Here is a 22,864-nt window from a genome sequence, read left to right on the forward strand (position 1 = left end):
GAATCCAAGAATAAAGCAAACTTCTGTCAGATGATAAGACGACCTCTGTCAGTTTATGCTGCAATCAAGAGTGAGTGAAAACACGTAAACAGTGAAGTTGTTTTATTGGTTCAGCCGGCACCACGACTCAACGAAGAACAGCCTGTGTTGAGGACATGAATAATTCAGTTTATCCCAAAAACATTTTCAACACGTCTAAACTCAGAGAGCAGGGGTCTGAAGTGGACACGACTGCATGTGTTGTACATCCTGCAGGCTGTACGCCGCAGGCTCTGAAACGCTAACTAGCAGGACCAGCCCGCTGTGCAAGTGAGATATCTGCAACGAGAGAAACACCGAGCCCAATAACATCCGCTGTTGTCCTGCTGTGTGTGTGTGTGTGTGTGTGTGAGAGAGAGAGAGAGAGAGGGAGGGACATCATCTGAGGTAGTGTCACTCTTGGGTACGGTATGTCAGCCTCCCTCCTCCCACATATGTTCAGTAAACACACGCATATGTAAACGCACACACGCACACTTACGAGTTGTTTTCAGACAGCTTCTTTTATTCTTTTGCTGTCCATAAAAAAAACAAGAAATCTGTTCTTTTTAAACAACAATAATCTTCCAAAACAACATTAAAATTGATTTGTGAGAACGATATATATATTTTTTAAGTCTTTCAAATTATGCTAGCTGTCTTCCATGTGTTGCAGAAGTGTTTTTTTCACCGGCTGTAACTGTCTCCACATGGCCGGAAGAGGGACTTGGGGAATAAATAAAGCTTTTGTCGAAGGCCTGCTGCCTCAGTTTCTCCTCAGTGTCCTGTCATCAGGCAGCAGAGTAGATTGACATCTTCACTCGCGTTTTATCCACTTGGACACCAGTGTGTGTGTGTATAAGTGAATGAATGTACAGGATGTCAGCTTGTAGTTCAAGTGTCTTTGCTTCCCAAGTGTGTGTGTGTGTGTGTGTGTGTGTGTGTGTACACGAGTCTCTCTCTCTGAGCGTCAGATCATCAGAGTTCGTCCCGCGAGGCTCGAGCTGCAGGAGGCGGCGACTCTCCAGAGACGCTGTTCTGCGCCACGGTGCGGATGCTGCCCTGCTGGGCCGTCTTGCGGGGGTGCTGCCGGTCCCAGTCCGTGGCCACGGCCTCGTCGTCCCAGATGGTGGAGGTCTCCGTGTCGCTGATGTAGCCCGGCTCTCCGGTGTAGTGGGTGGGATAGATGAGCAGCGGCTCCGTGGAGAAGGCCTTCAGGTCCCGCGGCTCAAAGTGAGACATGAACGCAGTGCTGAGGAGGATCAGGGACACAAGGCGGGAGAGGGAAAGAGGGACGAAGAAGTGATTCGTGTTATTTATATATGTGTATATATATATATATATATCCCAGAGCCAGAAGTGATGTCTTGTGCTGTCCATGTTGACATCTAGAAATGCGATGCCAGTACTCTGTTACGTCTCTGTACCAAAGTGAAGAGAAAGGAAGGACTATTGTGACTATTTTGCTACACTGACTCATCATATCTTTTTAACTGTCCATACTCAATGTACCGGATTTGAATTTCGCCACAGACAGCAGATTTACAGGACATCATATGAGGAACAGGATACCCTCCTTTCTGCAGCACAACTTAGTCATGACAGGAATGTTTTTTCATCTCTTGGTACACAATCACATGCTTCATATCAACAGTGGTGGAATAATTCAGTCTTTAGAGCCAGTTGAAACTTCTTTAGAACAGTGCGTCATACAGCTGTCAGATAAATGTAGTAGAATGAACACCACATTATTTCCCATTCAATTTCAATGGAGAGTTAATCTGCTGTTCGTTTCAGTCATTGTTCGAGCATAGAAAACACTCAATAATGATCTATTTAATCCCAGCATTTCAAAATCCTCTTCACGTCATCCTATTGTGTCAAACTAAAAACAACACAAAGCTCGACTATCAGCCTGTCATCGCCAGCCTGCAGCTGGGCCAGAGGGAGGAATGAAGGATGTTTGGCCGTCCAATCGCCTGTTTAAAGCCCGTCTGCACTCCATGAGGTCAGGGAAACCCAGACACCTTATTACACGACAAACAAACGCAGTGAGGCCTTCTTCACTGGGCTCACTGTCTTGTAATTCTCTGCCCTTTAGAGCACAAACTGTCTCAGCATACGGCCTTCCTCTCCCTAAAAACAACACATGTGACATAATCTCCTTCATTTAAACAGAGCACATAATCCCAGCATTTCTAATTTCTTTCACTTTTGAACAAACTCACCTTCTCTCACTGTTTACCTGGTAATCTACACACTGGACACACATCTCCATGTATTTATATAGTAACACACACACACACACACACACACACAGTGTCCATCTCTACCCCACCCCCATGCTCAAGCCTCTATCAATGGGAATCCTGTCCCCTTTTCCAACCAGCAGGAAGAGCCGTGCTGGCCCACATTCCTCAGAGAGAGAGAGGGGGGGAGAGAGAGGGAGCGAGAGAGAGAGGGGGAGGGAGAGAGGGGAGGGAGAGAGGGAGAGAGAGAGAGGGAGGGAGAGAGGAGAGAGAGAGAGAGCAGGAGGGAGAGAGGAGAGAGGGAGAGAGGGAGGGAGAGAGGGGAGAGAGAGAGGGAGGGAGAGAGGGGAGAGAGCAGGAGGGAGAGAGGAGAGAGAGAGAGAGGGGAGGGAGAGAGAGGGAGGGAGAGAGGGAGGGGAGAGAGAGAGGGGAGGGAGAGAGGGGAGAGAGAGAGGGGAGGGAGAGAGGGGAGAGAGCGAGAGGGAGGGAGAGAGGGGAGAGAGAGAGAGAGAGAGGGAGGAGAGGTGGGTGACACAGGGAGGGAGGTGTGTAAAGAAAGAAAAGAAAGAGAAAAGCAGGCATTGTGTGTGCTGTGCAAAGCCCCGTACCCACTGAACCCCAAGAACAATCCATGCCCTGTGAGGAGGAGGAGGAAGAGGAGGAGGAGGAGGAGGAGGAGGAGGAGGAGGAGAAGAAGAAGAAGAAGAAGAAGAAGAAGAAGAAGAAGAAGAAGAAGAAGAAGAAGAGCTGGAAAGAAAAAGGGACATAATCAAGGAAAGAGGGAGATAACTTGGAGTTGAACTGGATGGAGGTTGTGGTCTACCACACGAGAACAAAACTACAGAACTACACCACTGTCTAAAAAGTCAGCAACAAGCACGCGTGTTTGTGTCCATGTATAGATAATTACCGTAGTAGGTCCTTCAGTATTTCTGCGCTGGTTGATTGCCCTCGAGTCTGTTTTGGGGCACGCACTGGATCCATGCACGTCTGACTGTGTTCTATAAATAAAGCTTTTACATCTTCGTCTTTATTCTGAAAGTGGATTACCTGATATAGAGTGCACCTGCGCTCATGCATTTGTGGTCCTCAGTAAATAGTTGTTTGTGAACATTTGTAGCTTTGCGGGTTTATTTTGCATTACATGCCTCAAATACAACTGCATGCCTTTGTGCAGCATGCACACGTTGTTCCTGTTGCGTAAAGTGAAGCACTGTCATTTAAAAATCACAGAAAAAACCCGAAGTAAAGACTGACTTTGGGTGTTTGTTGAACATGACGGGCAGGAACTCGTCGACAGGCAGCATCCTTGTGAAGGGCTTGGCAGCCAGCAGCTTCCTGGCTCCTTGCTGTGACAGCGCGTAGCCGAGCGTCCAGTAGGAGTAGTCCGCCTTGACCAGGTTGTTCACACCGTCCACGGACTGCTCCGGCTGCTGCACCTGCATGCGCTTACGCCCCACGTAGCTGGAGCGGAGACGGAAAGCAAACCTTTAGTTTTAAAACATCCATGAAGAACAATGAATGAATTACCACCTCACAGTTATCTGCCTCTTCCTCGCTCATTTTCCCGCCTCTGCTCATCGCATCCACCTGTTTGCAATCAGCTAATCAAGCTCACCTGCCTCTCATGAGTTCCAGGCGTTCCTTAGATATATAACCCGAAAAACACAATGCCTGCGGCCACAGCTGTCATCGACGCGGAGGCATAAACACTCCGAGCGTGTGTGTGTTTTCTTACATGAGGTCCCAGTCCAGCTGGGTTTTGTCGATGTCATCTACGATGGCCTGGAGCCGTCGTTTGAACCTGGGTTCAAACCGCACGTCGTCTTCTAAAAGAAGAACCCTCTTGAGGCCGCGCTCCAACACCTGAGGGGAAGAAAACACTTGAAATGAAAGAACAACAGCTGAGGTTTTGCCTTTTTTCTGCTTTTTATTGCTGCTGATGACTGTGCTGTGTTATTTATCTTACCTACATTGCAAAAGTATAACAAGGAATACAAACTAGAAGTGGGGAGACACACTCTATTGAACTACACAACCCTTATTCCCCATATTCGTGAATTGCTCTCACCTGTGTCCATATGGAGTGATGGCTGAGGAAGCAGCCGATCTCCCCTCTGGTCAGTACTCGGCCCGAGTAAGGGTCCTTGTAGCCCGGCATCATCTCTATTCCTAGAGCCTGTAGCTGGGACGTATTGAGAGCCCTGAGAGAGGTGGAGAAGGGAAATGTAGGAGCAGTAGTGGGGAAAAGAAAGGTATTCACATATGCAGCCGAGTCTGTCATCAGTGAAAACAGCTTCACTGCAAAACACAACAAAGTCAAACTCAACAAGTTGCAGCAAGTAACACATTTTGTCAGACAAACGACGGCTGGAAGAAGGATTAGGACATTCTCGACGGTGGATTAAAGTAAGCGCCGAGGAGGGGAAAGTAAGGCGAGGCTTTTGCTACAAACATCAAAGCTTCGTTTAGACAGGACGTCTGGATATAGATGTCAGAAAGACGCAGCGACAGATGGGAGAGACGGGACATTGTCTGAGCTGACGTTCAGGGAGCTCAAAGGAGATCGCATGTTTCAGGTGGAAAAAACCTTTCGCCTTCAGCTCAGTTCATGGTGTGCATGCCGGGCTGTGTGACCTACTTTCCGTCAACCGCGTCCATCAGCGTGACATGTAGACCCAGCGAAGACATCGTTTTCAACATCCTGGTTCTTCTGTCCAGCCGACGCTTCAGGTTGACCAGATAGATCTAGACATTTGAACAGGTAAAAAAAAGGCCAGTCATTGAAGAGAAATCATTTTAATGAGCTCTGAAGCCTCATTCTGGAAGTGTATTCCTAATGCAACAGACGTTACGGGTCAGAGAGGTTATGTGGTGAAGGAAAAGGCAAAGAGAGAAGAAGAACTTGGGAGACACGACGAAAGGCTACAGAAACAGGAAGTGGGAGTTGCTGATTAACGGTAAATATACAGAGAGAGAAGTTGGAGAGCCCCCGTTCCTCCAGGCAGAGCTCGTAACTCACCTTATCAAAGCCCACGGTGTCCTGCGGGGATGGCAGAGAGGACAGGTGCTCAGAGGGCTCGATGTCGTGGTCAACTGTTGACAGAGCGAGGAGGGAGGGAGGAAGGTGAAGACAGCAAAAACAGGATTAGAAATAAGCAAACTTCCTCTGGATTCTGGCGGTTTATTTAATTTGCTTTATTTCAAATATGAGCAGTGAGGGAGGCCAAAAGGAGGGGGGGAAGTGGGAGTAGAATAAACAGAGAGAGAGGGAGGAGGAGAGGGAGAGACTGTACGGAGGAGGGTTGACTATACAGGTTGTTATCCCGGCGGGTCGCAGAGAAGAAGGAGAAGAACCAAACCTGGGAGGTGAAGTCATCAAGGCGTGATGGACAGTAATGTGTGTGTGTGTGTGTGTGCGCGTGTGCGTGTGCGTGTGCGTGTGCGCGCGCGCGCGCGCGCGCGTGCGTGCGTGCGTGCGTGCGTGCGTGTGCGTGCGTGCGTGCGTGCGTGCACTCACTTAAAGCCTCCGTGATGGTGTGTATGAAACTCTCGCTCTCTTCTTCCACACTCTGCTGCGCTTTAAGAGGGACGGGCAGGAGGCCGTAATGTTCTCTGTTACACACGTACATCTGCACACCTGGAACACAAACACACACACACACACACACACACACATACACATACACGGTAAATAAAACCTGTTGGCCCAAATATTTCATACCAAGCCAGGCTGAAGAATTGAGCAAGTCTGTAGTTGGAAGAAGAAGAATGCATTCAAAAGTGAAATATTCTCATTTTAATGCTCTATATTTACATGTAAGTTGCTGTAAGTTGCTGTAAGTCGGCTCTTTGTTTGCATATCTGTTTATGTTTATGTGAATGCTTTAATATGTTTGCTCTTCAGTTTGTAGGGGAATGCCACACACACTCTTGTTTTCTACGTAGTGGAACTCTTAATGGCTCGGTTTGTTCACTGCTCACGACAAACACACACATCTACAAACACTGGTATTGTTGCACATTCGAGACAAACACATGGATCCATTTTTCTCTGCATTCACTCATCTTGCTTGAATCTGACACGTGCATAAAAACAGTAAAAAAAAAAAAAGCCCCAGTTTGCAATAGACGACCGATAAATCAAAGAAGTCACGGACAGTCCTCAATGTAGCAGCTCTGCTACGAATCTGGTAGTTTGTTGCGAGTTGAGTTTTTCAAACCGGACCTGCTTGACGAGCCGAGAAAGCAAACACCATGATGTCATCAAATGCCCAGCTGTAGTCCGAGTGAGGAGGGTAGAAGGTCAGGCCCCTGCTGGATTCACGACGCAGGTCTATTAAGAAGGTGCTGTGCACCATGGGAACGGCGTAACAGCCGAGCCGCTTCCACTCCCGGATGGGCTGGTAGTCTGGGGTTCGCTTGTAGTAACCCTGACAGAGAGGAGGAGGAGGAGGAGGGGGGAGATGAAGAGCACCGAGGTTCAGGGGGACGAATCTCGCCGAGCGGATGGACGGGCGTAGGAGTTAAAGTCTAAAACTGTACCTGTGGGGTGATGCCGCACCAGAAGTTGGAGTAGAGCGAGCGAGACTCTAACATGGGAGCAGCCAGGGTCAGGTTTTCAGCCATCAGCAGGTTCAGCACGCGGGGGTTGGTCAACAGGTTGTCACTGTCGACAAACTGAAGAGGGGGAGAGGGGCCGAGTGCACAAGTCACTCGTCATATCGTGTAAAAGCTGGAGCTAAATTGGAGAGACTTGTGGTTTATCTTTAACAAATCATCAGCCGTTTCATTCGTGATTCACAATCTCTGTGATTGTTTTTATTGGTATTTTATTTATTGCTTATTTCATTAAGTTGCTGAATTGCTTTTGTCTTTTCTGTTTTTTTCATTGTCCGTCATATTGTTTTGCTCGTCGGTCATCTGTGCAGTACTTTGAACTGCAACCCGTATGAAAGTTTGATGGATTGAGTGATTTTTACCGGACACTTTGTGCTGCTATTACTTCACCATTGCCGTCTGCTGACGCAGCTCCCTCCACCGCACCAACCTCCTCCTTATGTGCTACACTTTTGGTGCTGTTTGTTGGACTAAAACTAAACTGTATTGTTCATGTCACGTGTTCATTACAACTCTCACGGCAGAATCTTTGTTGCTGCTCGAATCGCTCAAGAGCTCCCTCACAGAGCCGAGCCTTTTCTACGAAATGAAACCGTATAAGCTTCTGCTATATAAATGTGACTCCGACTGAAATATTGCAGATTCATCAAAGTAGTGTCGAAGTCGTACCAGTATGTAGTCGGCCCATCGTTCCCTGGCAGCCTTTAGCGCCGCCTGTCTCAGCTTCATCACATGGTTGAACCTCGAAGGAGGCCAGTGCTTCGGCCCCCACTCATCCGTGTAGGACCTGATGTGAAAGATACAAGGGAGGTAATGGATCGTCACCATTTCATTATGCGAGGGGAAAAAAATAGATGTTCATGAATGATTGCTCACTTGGGCTCCTCCATGGGTCTCCACTCCACGTAGTGGTAGACGCTCTGGGCTCCCTTCAGCCATTCTCTCAGCATAGCAGTGGTGTTGTCCCCATTATGGTCCGTCGCTGCCCTGAAACACCAACGGAGACAACACGGGGCGTCACGCGACTGAAGCACACTCTTCAAACTAGCGCATCTGCTAAATGGCATGTCAGGACCGTTTCTGGGAATGAGACCATTTGGAAAAAAAACAGCAAATGATGTCAGTGTGAAAGTTGCTGCTGCTGCTTATTTGTCACTCGTGCGGTTTGCACTCTACGGAGCCGTTTCGTAACCGAAAGATTTCCACTCCAGCTCTCAAAGCGGACTCACAGAAGACACTGCGACTACTGTAGGTGTGAGTGTGTGTGTGTGTATATAGATCTGTGCAAGAGAAATTAAAACGGCAACTGTACCACTGTGCACTATATCCCTATCACTATATGAGTTTCAGAAAAACAAACAGCGCCCGTCTTTGCATTGAAATTGCCCTTTAAAAAGGAAAGGCTGAAGCTTGTACTTGAATGCACACACACACACACACACACACACACACACACACACACAGTGAGATGGAGTTTTCCACTGCTTGCTGGAATATTTCTCGCTGTCCTCCACCCAAAATCACACCCAATTTTAGACTGGCTGGACAGAGATGGAAACGCACACACTTGCAGTGTGATAACAGTGCTCACTCTACATTTGCGCACAATTTGCATTTCAGAAACACCTGTTTTCACGCGGACATGGACACAGAACTAAACTACACACATGGAAAAATCACACATAGACATGCACAGTCTTGCTTTGCTCCACGTGGATTAGTCAGAGAAGAGGCAGAGGCCTCTCGGGTTTGGAATTTCAATAATCTTCAGTCAGACAGATCAATGTCATCACACATAACCAGCAGCTGTGGAGGAGCGGTGAGCCTGAAGGAGACACAGCGGTTAATAATTTGAATACCGTGTGTGTGTGTGTGAGTGTGCGTGCCTACACTTGCCGATGTGGGACAAAACATGAGGATGTTCATTTCTGTGTCCTGGGAATGTTGTTTTTACAGCAGTGTGGATGGTGATTTATCGGTTGCAGAAGTGGTAGTTCACCATTTTAAATGTATGTAATAATGGGGGAAGTAGCCGCTTGATGACCGGCTTTTGTTTTTTGTTTTTTTTGTCAGCGGAGGCTAAAAAAACACTGGAACACCTGACTCTCAGGTAATGAGTACATGTGCACATGCATTAAACATGTTTTTTCAACCGCTAAACTGCACATCGCTGGGGGAAATAAATGTGTTTCTACACGCCATCTTCCAATGACAGTCAGCTGCAGGCAGAGATTCAACAGGAGGGATCTTCTAGTTTAAGTGAAGAACAGTACATGGTGCAGCATATATATACACACAGTATATTTAACAATGAGGAGGGAGAAGGGGTGTAAAAGAGCATGTGTTTGAATCCCTTTATTTTACTGCTAAAACTAAAATGTTATCGCCAATAAAGATTTATCATTTTGGTGAATTTCTCAAGGAGTGCATTAAAATCCCTCTAAAATGAATGATCACGCTAAATTTGTTTTGCAAATATCACATTAAAATGCGAATGATGCATTTTCTTAGGCTCACAAAAAGTGGAAGGAATATAAAATCTCAGAAGAGTCCCTTTTGTACTTTCACAAGCTCGTGTTGGCAGCACATATTACTCATGTGTCCTGGCAATCAGTCGGTGAAGGTTGACGGTCTACAGAAGAATAGAAAGCTCCATGATCTCGACAATTAGTTCAATAAAAAAAGAAGAATCCGATTCTGCCAATAAAAGGGAAGCATTATCCGCTACATGTTTGATCAGGCAAAGAAAACCGCATCGAGTAAAATTCATCTTTGCCTCATTTTGCGCTTCCCATAACGTCTATGGAGTCCTCCTCTCCTCAATTTCCTTTAATTTTAGATACGCTTGTATCTTCCCGCTGCCTGTGAAACGACAGGACCATGAATATTTGATCAAACTGTGGGGATACATCCGCATCCAGCAACACACCCTGGATGACAATATTCAAATGGTTATTTGAGGTGGTTATCTTATGCATCTCTGCACAACAATATGCCCCCCCCCATACCTCTCTCTTTCTCTTCTCCCGCTGCGTCTCCTCTTGCCTGTTTTGAAGTTCACAGTAAATTGCAGCCTCACTAATCCGCTGCCTGCAGCATTGAGGGTGGGCGTCCTCTCCCCTTTTTCTGTCTTTACGACCATCATCTGGACACCACATGTCTCCCCAGAGCTCACCTTCACGCCCCGCCACTCCCTCCATCGCTCCATCCAGGTCCATTTCAGCTGATTCTGATACGAAAGCTATTTGGTTTGTTTCCTGCAGCAATCCTGCAGTTAAACGTTCGAATGTGTTGGTCATATCTGCATCTCTCTGGCTCTCTCTCCCTCACACTTCTTTCTTTCGGGTTATCCACTGCAGGGGTGTGTCAGGGAACAGGGAAAGTGTCCCAGAGGAGAAGGCTGACATCTGGCCTTAAACACAGAGGGAGACTGGCCCGTTTAGGTAAACACAGGTCTGAACTGATCCAGCAGGCCAGTGTCCGCTAACGGTTGATTAAATAAACAATCTAATATTGCTGCCAATAACGAGCGGGTGCTGCATGTAATTAAGAAGCAAGAAAGCCTCTTTCAGACCAGAGCGTAGATGCCTTTAAAACATAATAACCCTGTGTGTGTGTGTGTGTGTGTGTGTGTGTGTGTGTGTGTGTGTGTGTGTGTGTGTGTGTGTGTGTGTGTGTGTGTGTGTGTGTGTGTGTGTGTGTGTGTGTGTGTGAGGCTGACGTGGCTGCAGGCCTCTTGATGACCTTGCAGGGCACTGAGGAAAGAGGAGGGGTTGGTTGGTTGGACGGCTGGAGCGATGGAGGTGAAAGGGAAATTCCTCATGACTCTCAGGGTCAACAACATGTAGCCAGGACCGGTGGGCTTGCACTGAAGTGTAATATTCAGTATTCATATTCAACTCTGGGAAAATATAGTCATCATGGTGCGATATCGAGGGAAGCCAGTGTTCACTGTTGGTAGGAGACAGAATGAGAGGAGCCGCCAGCGCTGCATTGCAATTCACGAGCCTGACCCACAGTCTCTCTCCCGTAAGGTATGGGAAGCAGAGACAGGCCTCCCAGATGGGAGTCATTCATTACAAAACTAAAGCTTTTCAGTCGGCACATAGGCCAAACAAATTGCCGTCTTTGTGTATGCAGCTATGCAGTCATTTGGTATCAGCGGGGGAAAAGGTGTCTGAAGGTATGAGATCAGGTCAACACTGATGCAATGTGATCTCATTGGATGGCATATCTGTTTTTAAATTGTAATATCTCCAATCTACCTTCTTTACCTGCAGTTCTGGGCCTTTTTTTAAAATTTTCTAAATATTGGTTCTAAAACGCGTTGAGCCTGTTGCGCTTTTTCGGAAAAGATGAGTATTTAACTGTTTTAATGAAACAAATGGACACACGCTAACTATTTACACTCTAAACACCCAAAAGAAAATCAGTCATGCAGTCGAGGTGATGAAGGAACATCATCATCTTTGTTGGGAAAGAGAGGAAATGAGGGGACACACAGACAGACAGATGGATGCTGCTAAAATTATATTTCCTCTCTGAAAACATGGGCACCAGACTTTCTCATGAATACTCTCTGTTCATGAGAACATTGCTCCGAACACTTTCCCTCACTGATGAACCGTTTCATCCTCCCGCTCGTTCTCTTCTCCAATATTTCTCGTTCCCCATCCAGATGAGAGTGCTCGTACCAAGAGATGCCATTGTGTTTAAAGTGTCAGCCAATTATATTATCGCTGTGCTGCCAATAATGCTGGAAGTGAGCTGGTGCACATGGGGCATCTGAGCAATAATTCACTATAGTCTCTAGCCAGGCACAGACATTTTCACTCCGGGGGGGGGGGGGGGGGAGAGAGAGACTCTCAGGAATTAGAAAGTAAATTCTCTTTGTTTACTGAAACTTGATTGAACTGATATGTCGGGTCGACAGAGAAAACGTTCCCACGAATACCTTCTTGCTACAGGGCCGAGAGGATTGGGCTGCACTGTTGGCAGGTACGCCGTCGTCAGCTGCACCTCCTCAGCTCTACAGAGATTTGCGGCTCAGTGAAAGGCTGGCAAAGATTAGGCTCTGAAGTCACTGTGTTTGGAAAATGGACATTGGGCCACTTAGTAATTCCTATTATTAACACCATCATTATGTGTGAAATGTCTGTATTTCCACTGATACCCTGCAGCTTTAGTAATAAAGACACTCTGGAGTTTCACAGTGACGTGTCACCAACCACATTATGTGCTTTATGTCTTTTTCACACCAGAACAGTAAGAACACATCAATGAGCCACACTGCATTCTCCACAGACCACCAAAATATGTATTAATCCACTGCTGAAAATAGTCCCAAAGCGATGCACCGCTTACTCCTGTTTGAGTAGCATTTGCGAAAAGGTACAGTGCCCTGCTGTTTGAGGAAATCATTCAGCCTGCTTTTTTTTTTTTAAAGTCAAATTACATATTGTTGAGCGGTTTCTAAAGATTTACTTTGTCTCATGGACTTGAGGCAGAAAGTGAGGGGAAGTTGTAGTATAGTAATATTAGGGCTGCCCTCGACCAAAGAAATTCGCAGTAGACTAATCTATTAGATGATTTTATGCAGTAAAATACAGCCGAATTTTAGCTTTATTTGGTCCTTATTTCATTGTAGTTGTTTACTTCATTTAAAAAAAAGCCAGTGAAGTGTCACTGTCCAAAGCAACACAAACATGTTTGATAAGGATGGAACTTACTCCAGATGTAGTTGCATCACCTGAGAAAAAGCGACGGCTGACTGTCTCACAGCTGGGAGCCGCTGCCAGATGTGCTCCGACTACTTCATCTGTAGACATCCGACACTCAAATTAAACGAGTCGTGTCTGTAAATGAGCGCTTGGCTTTGATGTCAAATGTTCTGTGAAATGTTCTGGATATGGGTGGCTTTCTAAGTTTGTATATGGTGTGTGCAACGTCAGGTTTTAAAAAAAAGCAAACTGTGCTCCAGTCCAGAAAGAAGATACCAGCATCTCCCTCTGCTCAGCTGCTTATCTGGAAAATATCACCCCGCCTTCATTGGAGATCATACCAAATACCTGAGCAATGTTAAAAGACCTTTTTAGTTTCCCATGGATTGGATGTGGCTGCAAAATACGACTCCTCAGGTGACACTGATTGGGAGGTCAGAGTTGATCGCGGCCTGTTTCTCCACATATGGAGGATCTGGCTTTCCCGTGGGCCTTGTGAGGTAACTGGGAAAGTGAATGGAAAACAGGGGCCGAGCCAGAGGAGCAGAGCGGAAACACACACCCATCATGTGTGTTATAGCATTCAAACACACACACACACACAGCCATATGTGAAAATAGACATGCATGCTCGCACAGTCGTACCCACACGATGAAGATAATCAAACCCACTCATCATACTACAGAGAGCCAGCACTGTGATCTAATCTGTACTGACACACACCAAAAGCATATGCTGCTGATCATTCACAAACGCCCATTTTAACGCACAATAGCCCGTCCTATTTTCTGATCATTTATTCCATACACTTGGATAAACTGCTCTCCTAAAATGGCCAAGTCCCTGCATGATAATCTGTGCTTCACCGGTGCGTTCCCACAGAGGAATGGAGCCCGAGGTAACACACCTGGCACGGGGAAACGCCTACAGCCACAAAACTCATAACCTTCTGAGCTTGTGTGATTATTTCCATTTTCTTTCCAGTTCTAATATACGTCAGTCAGAGGAACTGGAAATACAATATAAACAATATATTTGCACATGAAATAAACACAAAGCCAAACACACCTCCGGGCACCTCTTGCATGCTCAAGCTTCCCACGCATATTTATGTTTTTAATAGACAAATCATAGACCGATGTGTATTTTCTATAGTTACACAATATTACAGACATCCTGTCTGCTTATTTGACTCACTCTCCTGTCATTTCAGATCCTACCATGCACACCCAATCATCTGTCATTCCCCTCACCTGGTCCTCCTCACCCATCTCACCTGCAGCCCATTCCCTCATCAGCCCTCACTATTTAGGTCCCTTCACTTGCGCTTGTTCTCTGCCAGATTGTGTTGTGTGTCTCTGCCAAGCTCGCCAATGTTATATATCGTACTATTCCGATCTGCCTGTTCCGACCCCGTCTGCCTGTTTTCTCGCCCTTGGATTTTCGCCTGCCCCTTGTTGGATTTGTTTGCCTGTTGGACTGACCTCCCGGTGTTGACCCTGCCTTTACCAAGTAAAGAAACCTTCACCTGAATCTTGTCTCCGAGTTGTGCTTTTGGGTTCTAGTAGTGATGGTGAGATGAAGCCTCATGAGGCATCGAACCACTTCAGCCAATTGGTTCGAGAAAGGGTTCATTTCTCGAAGCTTCATGTGCACACGAAACCACCTCCTGGCAGCTGTATCTGAACCACATCATGTGATGCATTGAATTTTTGTGTCTGTTATGGCTGTTGGGAATGACTGAATTACAGAAATGTATGACCAAATAATTTCTGTACATAAATTATCACATATGCATAATAAAATATTTTTTGAATGTATTCTGTGTGTAAATTTCCCCCAAAATGGTAGTATCATATGATATGGCAGGTTGTGTAATGTTATTATGTCACTTTAGGAAAATGGCATGGGCTTAAGCAGGCAGAGGACAGTGAAAGTGCTTGTGGAACTAGGAAGAGGGGACTGAATATGCTTGTGGAACTTTGGACAGTGATGTACAGGACAGGGGACATTTTATTCATTTTTATTCAGAAACAACAGTTTCTCAACAGTTTTTGGTTTTAAACGATTATTTGCACAATGAACAAAAGTGAACAGGGAAATATTGTAATGGTGCATTTGTAATATTGTAATAACTTACAATGGCTGGGTGAAGCTCCAGTTTCCTCCTTATTCTCATGCAAGGCACGGTAATGCCTTAGCATGGATGAGGTGTTGTTATTGTACCCCAACTCCTTGGAGCACAATAAACACCTCACCTTTGAATAAAATAAGAAACTGTGAAAAATACAGTTCTTGATAAGCAAACCTAATGTGTCTGAAATATAGTTAGCTTTAGCTTACCTTATTAGGAGTTATCAAATCAAAGTGTTCCCACACAGGGGAAATCCTCCTCTTCCTAGCTGGCTCCATCTTATCACCTATCCTTCTCTCCTCACTCTCCTAACTCTCCTAACTATCTCTCTCTCTCTAAACTCTCCAAACTATCCAAACTCTCAACTGACCGCAACTCTCCACCAACAACACATTTTGAATGCAGCCTGAGGGGTTTATATTGCTGTCAAACCTCCCGGCAAAATCTGAACCACTTCCCGAAGCAGTCACGTGGTACAGCCGGGCAGCGAGGCTTCGGGCGTCATCATTTTTGGCTCCTCCCCTAAATGAAGCACGCCTCGATACGCGCTTCGAGGAAACGCCCCCTCCATTACTCGACACGCGCTTCGAAGCGTCGGCACATCTCGTAACATCACTAGGTTCTAGTCTCTGTAATCCTTACAAATTACAAAAGAATTGCTCACATTGGAGGTATTGATGAACAAGCTCAAATTTCGCACATTTTTCATGCTTGACCCACAACAAAATGATGCATCTTCAAATATTGACCAGAAATGGTTGAATTATATCTATTAGAGATTATTAATAGGTAAAAAAAAACATTAAAAAAGGTAAAATGACATTGTGTTTCAGTCCCAGCAGTTTAACCAGAGGGACACCGAGGCCAAGCGAACACACACTGAAGTGTCCCATTAGGGTCCGGACATGTCCCGCTTCAAAAGCCTCTTCAAAAGTCAAATTTGACACGAGCTGAAAGAACAGGTCGCTGTAAAGCTCAACACTGCCGTCAGCATCAACTGTACAGTCAAGAAGAGCAAATCATTTCTATCAAAACGCTTGAGTGACTCTGGATGGTACGGAGTATCCAATAATCTCACATCAATCTCCTCATGACATGATACTATTACATAAAGCTTCCCTCAGAGTCTGACAGGAGCTACAGCATACACAGTATTCACAGTAGTATTCAGGGCACAGCTGTCACTTTTCAGCCTATATGTATTTGGGCAACTGTGGAAAATTCTTGATTTATAGAGTCGCATCGTACCTTTGGGTGCATCAGGATTTATAGTGGCTGTACCAGCGGTTGTATAATTATATAGTTGGTTGTAAAAGGTTAACAAGTGGAAAATTCATACCACAAATCCCCATCCCCGCATTGTCGATCATTACAAAGTACAATGATCGTCATAAATATGGAATAAGTGGTCGTATGATGAATTAGTAAATAAATAAACATGACATTATGAAAGAGAGAAAGCCAGTCATGCGGGGAAGGCCGACGATGTCAGCGCTCAGACATTCTCTTTATGGATCAGTCCACAAATCAGTGCAGCACCTGGGAAACACTTCCCCACGATGAACACAGGCGGCAGGCGGCCAACAGCCAGCCAGCCGTGTGAGGACCACAACAATAGGCCTCAAACCTTAAGGCAAACACAAAGTTCACACCTTATCAAATCCTCTTATGGTTTACTTTGAAGCGGCTTACTAAAAATAGTAACTCTAGTAAAAAAACAGCAACTGTTAGTTGGCAAAAGATAAAAGCTGTTGAATTCTGAACTCCACCTCTCACTCATTGGGAGCCCAGCTAGCTCTGGGATGCTATGAGGAACTATGTAGCCGCGGTTGCATATCATCCATCCTTCTATCCCCTTCTCAATATTTTCATGCCACTCTCCAGTGCTATGCGTTAAAGGCATTTGGTTAGCTTAGCTTAGCACAAAAGCTGGAGTCTCCACTGGCTGTCTGGCCACCAAAACCCCCTGTAAAACCCACACCATGGTGGTTTTACACTTTAGTACAAGACACAAAAAACAAGCTAATAATTAGTGAACTTTAGCAGTGCTAGTAGGGAGATAGCTAGCAGACTGTTTCCAATAGTTATGCTAAGCTAACCTGCTGCTGGCGTTAGCTTCTTACACCCTGGACAACTTAAACGTAACCTTTATTTTAACCGTCACATACGTTCAAGAGTTTAGGAGCAGTGGGCTGTTGTAAACGTCCCGGGGATCAACTTGGGGTTCAGAGTCTCGCTCAAGGACACTCCTACATGTGGAGAAGGATCCTTGCGGAGCCAATTATCGAACCGCCAACCTTGTGATTCAAGAACAGCCCACCCTAACCCCTGAGGCACAGTCGCCCCCACAGTTTCTTCAGCTTTCACTGGCCAGATTATTAACCTCTCTTGCGATCAACATGAATACTCTTTTAGTGCTGTCCTGATGGGACAGAAGAAACAGCAACACAAAGAGTACTGGTGGTCAAGCTACTGTGGGAATGTGGATTAACCAACCTGCTAAATGCCCTCTCGGTAATTTCCCCAACATTGTTGACCACCTTCTCTCGGCCCCCCTCTTTCTCCAATGCCCCGCATTCTTTCATTCTTTCACAGCAGCGTGTGAGTCTTTCTCGCCGCTCTGCCACCTCTCTGTCAGACCTGCAACCACTTGCAGAAGGAAGACTTGTAAAGGCAAATTTTACTGACCAAGCAACTGTCAGCGTGAGTCAGGGGCTGAAGCAACGGGGCGTGATGATGACCTGGGTGATCGTAGCAGATGATCACGTGAACAGGTCTAAACTGGAAGCTTTGGTCCACCAAACAGCCTCAGACCAGATAAAGCCTGTCTAGATATTTGGAAACATGCATGATTTTGTCATCGAACCAGGTTGTTCAGCTGTTTAAGACTCTTTATAGCTGCAGTTAACTTTAAAAAAACATTGAATCAGTTGCGTCAAGTGACTCGTCGACTCCGATTCGTTGTTTTTCTTCGGGCGCGGTGGAATCTTGCAAATCCCGCATTTCTTATTGCAAATCTTGTATGAAAATGGTAATACCAGACTCTCCACGGCTGTGAAACTACGAATTAAGTTCAAAACTCTGTATTATGATAGTACTGCAATGCAAATACAAGCTTTTCTGCCATGAAGCAAGAACACATAGAACTGGAGAGTAAATTGTCCCGGATCAATGTTTGTCCTGCCGTAGTGTGAACTGCATTTTCCCTCAAGACCAGAGAGGGAAATGTATTTAACTTTCCTAACCGCAGAACGTTCTGCAACTGTTCATCCCCATAAACGTTCTTAAAGTTTAACCTATAGTGCCTGCACATTCACACAAATGCAACACAACCAAAACACATTTCCCTGCTCCCATTGGAGCAGAATCGAGAGGTTGAAGAGGGAGCTGTGGTCCTGCTGCTGCACTATTAAGTGTCTCTCCTCTTTTATCTCCCCCCTGATTATTATGTTTAATCACCTACATCCTTCTTCTCTACTCCTCCTTGCTCTGTCTCCCTTGGATTGCATGTTTGGAATGAGTGGGAAGGAATCACAATCCTCTGTTCGGCTCAGGCCTGAAGCTCCAGAGAGGAAGAAGTGGGAGGAACATTGTGTCCCCGCACAAAAGAAAACGGGGCATCACAGCCTCTCACTGTAGCTTCCCCAGAACTCTAATCTGTCCGCCATCTATCGAGACAAGCTGCTGGTCGCAGTGGAGTGGAGAGACCTGGCTGCTTCACGGTAATGATGGTGTGTCGAGTACAAACGCAAAGCTCTTGGCTCCAGTCCAGCTGGAGACCCTCGTCTCACATCGTCCCCCTCGCTCTATTTTCCTCTACTGAAGCATCAAAAAAAATGTCATAAGACAGGTTTTCAATAGTAGGAATGTTAAATCTTCTTGAAGTAAAATGTCCCTGCATTTGCTTTTGTCCTGAACTACTTCTCTTCTCTTTTGAAACTGTAGTTGTCCTGATGTCATATTGCACTCACTTCCTGCTCCTTCACACACTGTGAAAGGCTATGATGTGGATTTAATGTTTTAGTGAGAGTTGAATCACAATTTGGCATTTATTGGGTGGTTTGGCTTACATGTTGGGCAGTAATGATGATGATGACAAAAAGAAGCAAAGAGGCGCAGAGCTGCGTGAGCGAGTGTGGAGTACTTTTCTTTGCCGATTTAGCCACAAAAAGCCAATTAAGTTTTTCAAACTGAGAAAAATCCTCATTCTAACATAACTTGAGATGTTTTAAGTGTCCCAATTGCCCGTCTTTTTCTTCAAATGTATCACTCCCACAGAAACAAATCAGCACCTCATACTACAGTGGTTTTTATTTTCATTTGATCCATTTAACGGCTTCTTGGACGACCCTCATGCTGCAAACACAGTTTTCTCAATGTGCTAAATCGGCTCCTGTGTGTTCACTAATAATCCCACTGGATTTGAAGCACAGTGCATTATAAACTCTTCTACAAACAGAACACTTTATACCAGTCGGGCCACAGTAGTGGAAAGATTTGGCTCTGCTGTGGCTGTTGAATATAAATGAAATAAACAGCCCCGTCTCACAGGCTGATGACGACTGGGACCTAATATGTGTCCTTATGTCCTTATTCTGTTACGCCAGGGACAGTTTGCTGTTACGACCAACACACATGGACTTATCTGCTTCAAATAGACACTGTCATTTTTAGTTTTTGCACTGACTGCAGGGCGGAGAGATGCCACTCATAACTGATGGGGGGCCCTTCCTCTGGAAGTTAAACTGCTCACAAAGCCATGTTAGCTCAGTCACTCAGCTCCAGAGAGACGGGCCCCTTCCTCTCTCTCTGTATTGAGTTTATCCAGCGTGCAATTATGTGTGTTTTGGTGCGGGGCTCTCTGAATTAGGAACAGACCGTCTCTCTGCCAACAAAAGTGAGGCATTCAGCAAAGGAAAGGGTGGAAAACGAAGCACAAGAATGCCAGCCGGAGTGCAACAGGGGGTCATGGGGGGACGGGGGGACGGGGGGGGGGGGGGGGGGGGGGGGGGACGTCCACCACTAGAGCTGACTGTTATGTCTGATGGTAAACCTGCCTCCATTCCAAATCTCTCAGATTCTGTGTGATTTTCTATCAGATCTGCCTGCACAACCCTTATCCAGACCACATTTTACGCATGACTTCCCAAAACTCTCTCACTCACACACGCACACACACACGCACACACACGCACGCCTCCCCAATCCTGCTGTCTCCAACTCAATGTCTCATTTCATCCCCTCACCTGCAGGGTGCCCCTTTGACAACTTTATATTATCTCAGTCTGCTCCTATGAGGCCAAACAGGAGCCTACCTGGTGAGACGCCCCCCAATTCATACCTGGTAGCCCTGCTGTTTTAGAGCCCCGTTTCCGCAGGTTTGTGCTGAATCAGACGAGAGAGAGGGGGGGGGGGGGGGGTGCGTGATTAAAGGTTAAGCCTAACCCAACATGCACAGCAGCCCTTTCATCTTCTCCCACAGCGTGCAATTTGGAAGCTGGCAGGCACGCGAGGTAAGTGCATCGTGAAAACGCAGCAACAGGTCTGCGAACCGATACTGGCGATCTGTTGTTAATTAATTAATGCGTCCCCATTAAGCGCAACTCCACTGCAGACTATGTCCTCTGAAAGCACTTGCCTTTGAAACTATGGAACAAGTATGGGTATCACTCTTAAAGAACAGTTGCAGAAATCTTTGCACAACATTGGTTCGACAAAAAAACAACAACAGCTGTCTCCATCCCACACAGGTAGCTCGTACTGCGTCCCAGTTTGTGTCTCTCACCAGATCGCTATGCGCTCCTTCGGGTACTCCAGCCTCTCGATGCAGCCCAGGTAATGTGGCAGGCTGTGCGCTGCGTTACGAGCCACAATGGCGATCATAACTTTTGGCTTCAGCAGGGAGGACTCGGGCTTCATCTGCTCCTGCACCAGCGTCTCCAGCTCGGACACCACAGCGGCCAGCAGCGCCCACAGCACACCGACTCCTAGGGCCCCGACCGCCCGCATCTTCGCTTACAGGATTCCGCCGTGAGTCGCCCGACCTGGACCTGGAGTCCTGAGGCTGAGCGAGAGGGTGGAAAGAGTGAGCGAGGCAGGGGGAGTGAGCGAGAGAGTCGCGGTGGGAGGGGGAGAGAGAGAGAGGAAGGGAGGTGAAGCTGGGGGATAGGCTGGGTGGAGGGTTAAACCCGCACACATGGCTGCTGCTGCGGCTCTTCCCCCCTTTTAATGAAAAATAGTGCAAAGACAATAAAAACAAAATGTCTCATGGACACACAAACCACTAATTATTCAGTTTCTGTGCCGGATGGTGAACGGAGCTTTCAGTCAGTGCTTTCATTCAATATTTGTCAACAAAACGTGAAGGACACCGTGTTCTAAACTCACCATTACCCATGATGCCTGATGTCCTGCAGCCTGTTAGTTATGCTTCTCCTGAATTCTCCTACTTCCTGCATGCGTCTGTCCTTTTCCATGCCTTCGCCCCTTGACATCATCTTGGATGCTGCAGCGCAATGACATCAACCTTCTGCCAGACTGCTGCACCTTTTAACGTCTTAAAAAAATAATCATAAAAAAATTCGCAAAACAGCAGTCGTTACAGTAAGTTACAGCAACACAAGTATATTTTGAATTGCATTATTGGGGTTTCATTTGACTTCCTCCCTATTTATCATCTATAAGCAGTAAATGTATACAAACAGACAGTGACAATATGATATTCCTTAATTGCGGGAATGTAAATTGCAACAAACCAAGATGATGGTGAGACAATCCAAAATGAAAGATATAAAATAACATAAGTACAAATATGGGAAGAAATATGAATTTTCCTCCTTGCAGAAGAAAAAGCAAAGTTCAGGACTAGACGTGGCATGAATTTACTGATAACATCAACAGTATCTGAAAAAGGTTTCTTGAGGGCAAAAACTCAGTGGCATAAAACCATGCCAACAGTCATGGCACCAACACAAAACATGGAAGCAGTGCATTTCAAAAGAGAACGTTCCAAACCAATATGACACCGTGACAAAAACATGTCGTCAAATTGGCACCAAAACACTTTACAGCTTTCCAAACTTCCCACAGAAAATCACAAGCTTGCTGTAAATATGTTGTACAGCTACGTAAAGTCCATAGAAACCTATCCACAAATATATAATTTAAACTCCAAAAGTTGGCACCCATGCTGTCATAATATTATACTGCGTGTTCTTAGATGATTACAGTAACCCTCTGGTAACCTGTTTTAATGGTATAGTGCAGTCACAGCGCAGACAGACAGCTGACTTCTGTCCCCGTCTCGACTCGGCTCTGTTTATTTGAGCGAGGATCTCTGCCACTCGGTAATGTTTTCCCTCCTCGTTGAGGTAATGAGAGTACTCTGCCATGTGCTCCGTTGTTGGATGCTCTGTGGATCAGGGACAGACAGAGAGCGACGATTTCAATCTGTCGGGGTAATCCATTAGCTCCCTCTAGTGCTTTCCTACAGACAGTTAAGATCTGTGACATGAAGGGGCCCACTACAAAGTCATGTCATAACACACACACACACACACACACCTTTGCTCGGGGAAGTTTTGCTGACCTTTAAAGCCCACAGTCTAGCTTTCATTCCTGCAGTCAGCTGTTTAAAACAAAGGTCAGAGATCAGGACCATCACTGTGTTTAGCTTCCAAACTGAAATGAATGCATGAAACTAAATGACAAAACTAAAACTGACCCTCATCTCTCTGCACTTTCTTCTCAGGTCTGAAAAAAAAACAAGCTCACCCTCTTGGCCCGGTGTCAGGCTTCAACACCGGGGTGGCCGACGCTACATTTTCATTCTTCAAATGGCTCGTGCACTCCCCTCTTCTGTCACAGCAAAACATCTGCTTTGTAATTGTGGTTGCGTACTTGAGAGGCAGCCATTTCTCGCTCTGTAACTGAACTACGGATGACAGAGAGCCGAACTGTATCTGGGTTTTTTTCATAGTTGTGTTTGGGATAAATGTATGTTTTAAAAGACTGCCAACCTCTTGGTTTGTTGCACTTTGGCTGCAGGGTAAGCGTAGCTTTAAATAGCAGGGTAAATCCTTCATAACCGGGTTCAACAAATAGACAGCTATGTCATACAGAA

The 22,864-nt window shown here is 46.0% G+C and overlaps 1 protein-coding gene across 2 annotated transcripts; it reads right to left on the bottom strand.

Moving 5' to 3' along the window:
- Positions 1-523: 523 nt before the first annotated feature.
- Positions 524-21,168, bottom strand: colgalt2b (collagen beta(1-O)galactosyltransferase 2b). Of its 2 annotated transcripts, XM_079267915.1 has the most exons (13): positions 21,130-21,168; positions 20,528-20,806; positions 7,764-7,874; positions 7,557-7,674; positions 6,813-6,947; positions 6,496-6,700; positions 5,788-5,907; positions 5,290-5,363; positions 4,909-5,015; positions 4,339-4,471; positions 4,006-4,133; positions 3,525-3,731; positions 524-1,270 (listed from the first exon to the last, which is right to left on the bottom strand). In XM_079267915.1, exons 2-13 carry the CDS (start codon positions 20,749-20,751, stop codon positions 997-999), a joined length of 1,836 nt encoding a protein of 611 aa, XP_079124041.1. In that variant the 5' UTR covers positions 20,752-20,806; positions 21,130-21,168; the 3' UTR covers positions 524-996. The 2 variants fall into 2 exon arrangements, with proteins under 2 accessions (XP_079124041.1, XP_079124040.1); XM_079267914.1 differs by lacking the exon at positions 21,130-21,168 and having other exon boundaries at positions 20,528-20,810.
- Positions 21,169-22,864: the final 1,696 nt, after the last annotated feature.

The sequence above is a fragment of the Melanostigma gelatinosum genome (assembly GCF_949748355.1).
Source record: "Melanostigma gelatinosum genome assembly, chromosome: 4".
In the NCBI taxonomy this organism is placed as follows: Eukaryota; Metazoa; Chordata; class Actinopteri; order Perciformes; family Zoarcidae; genus Melanostigma; species Melanostigma gelatinosum.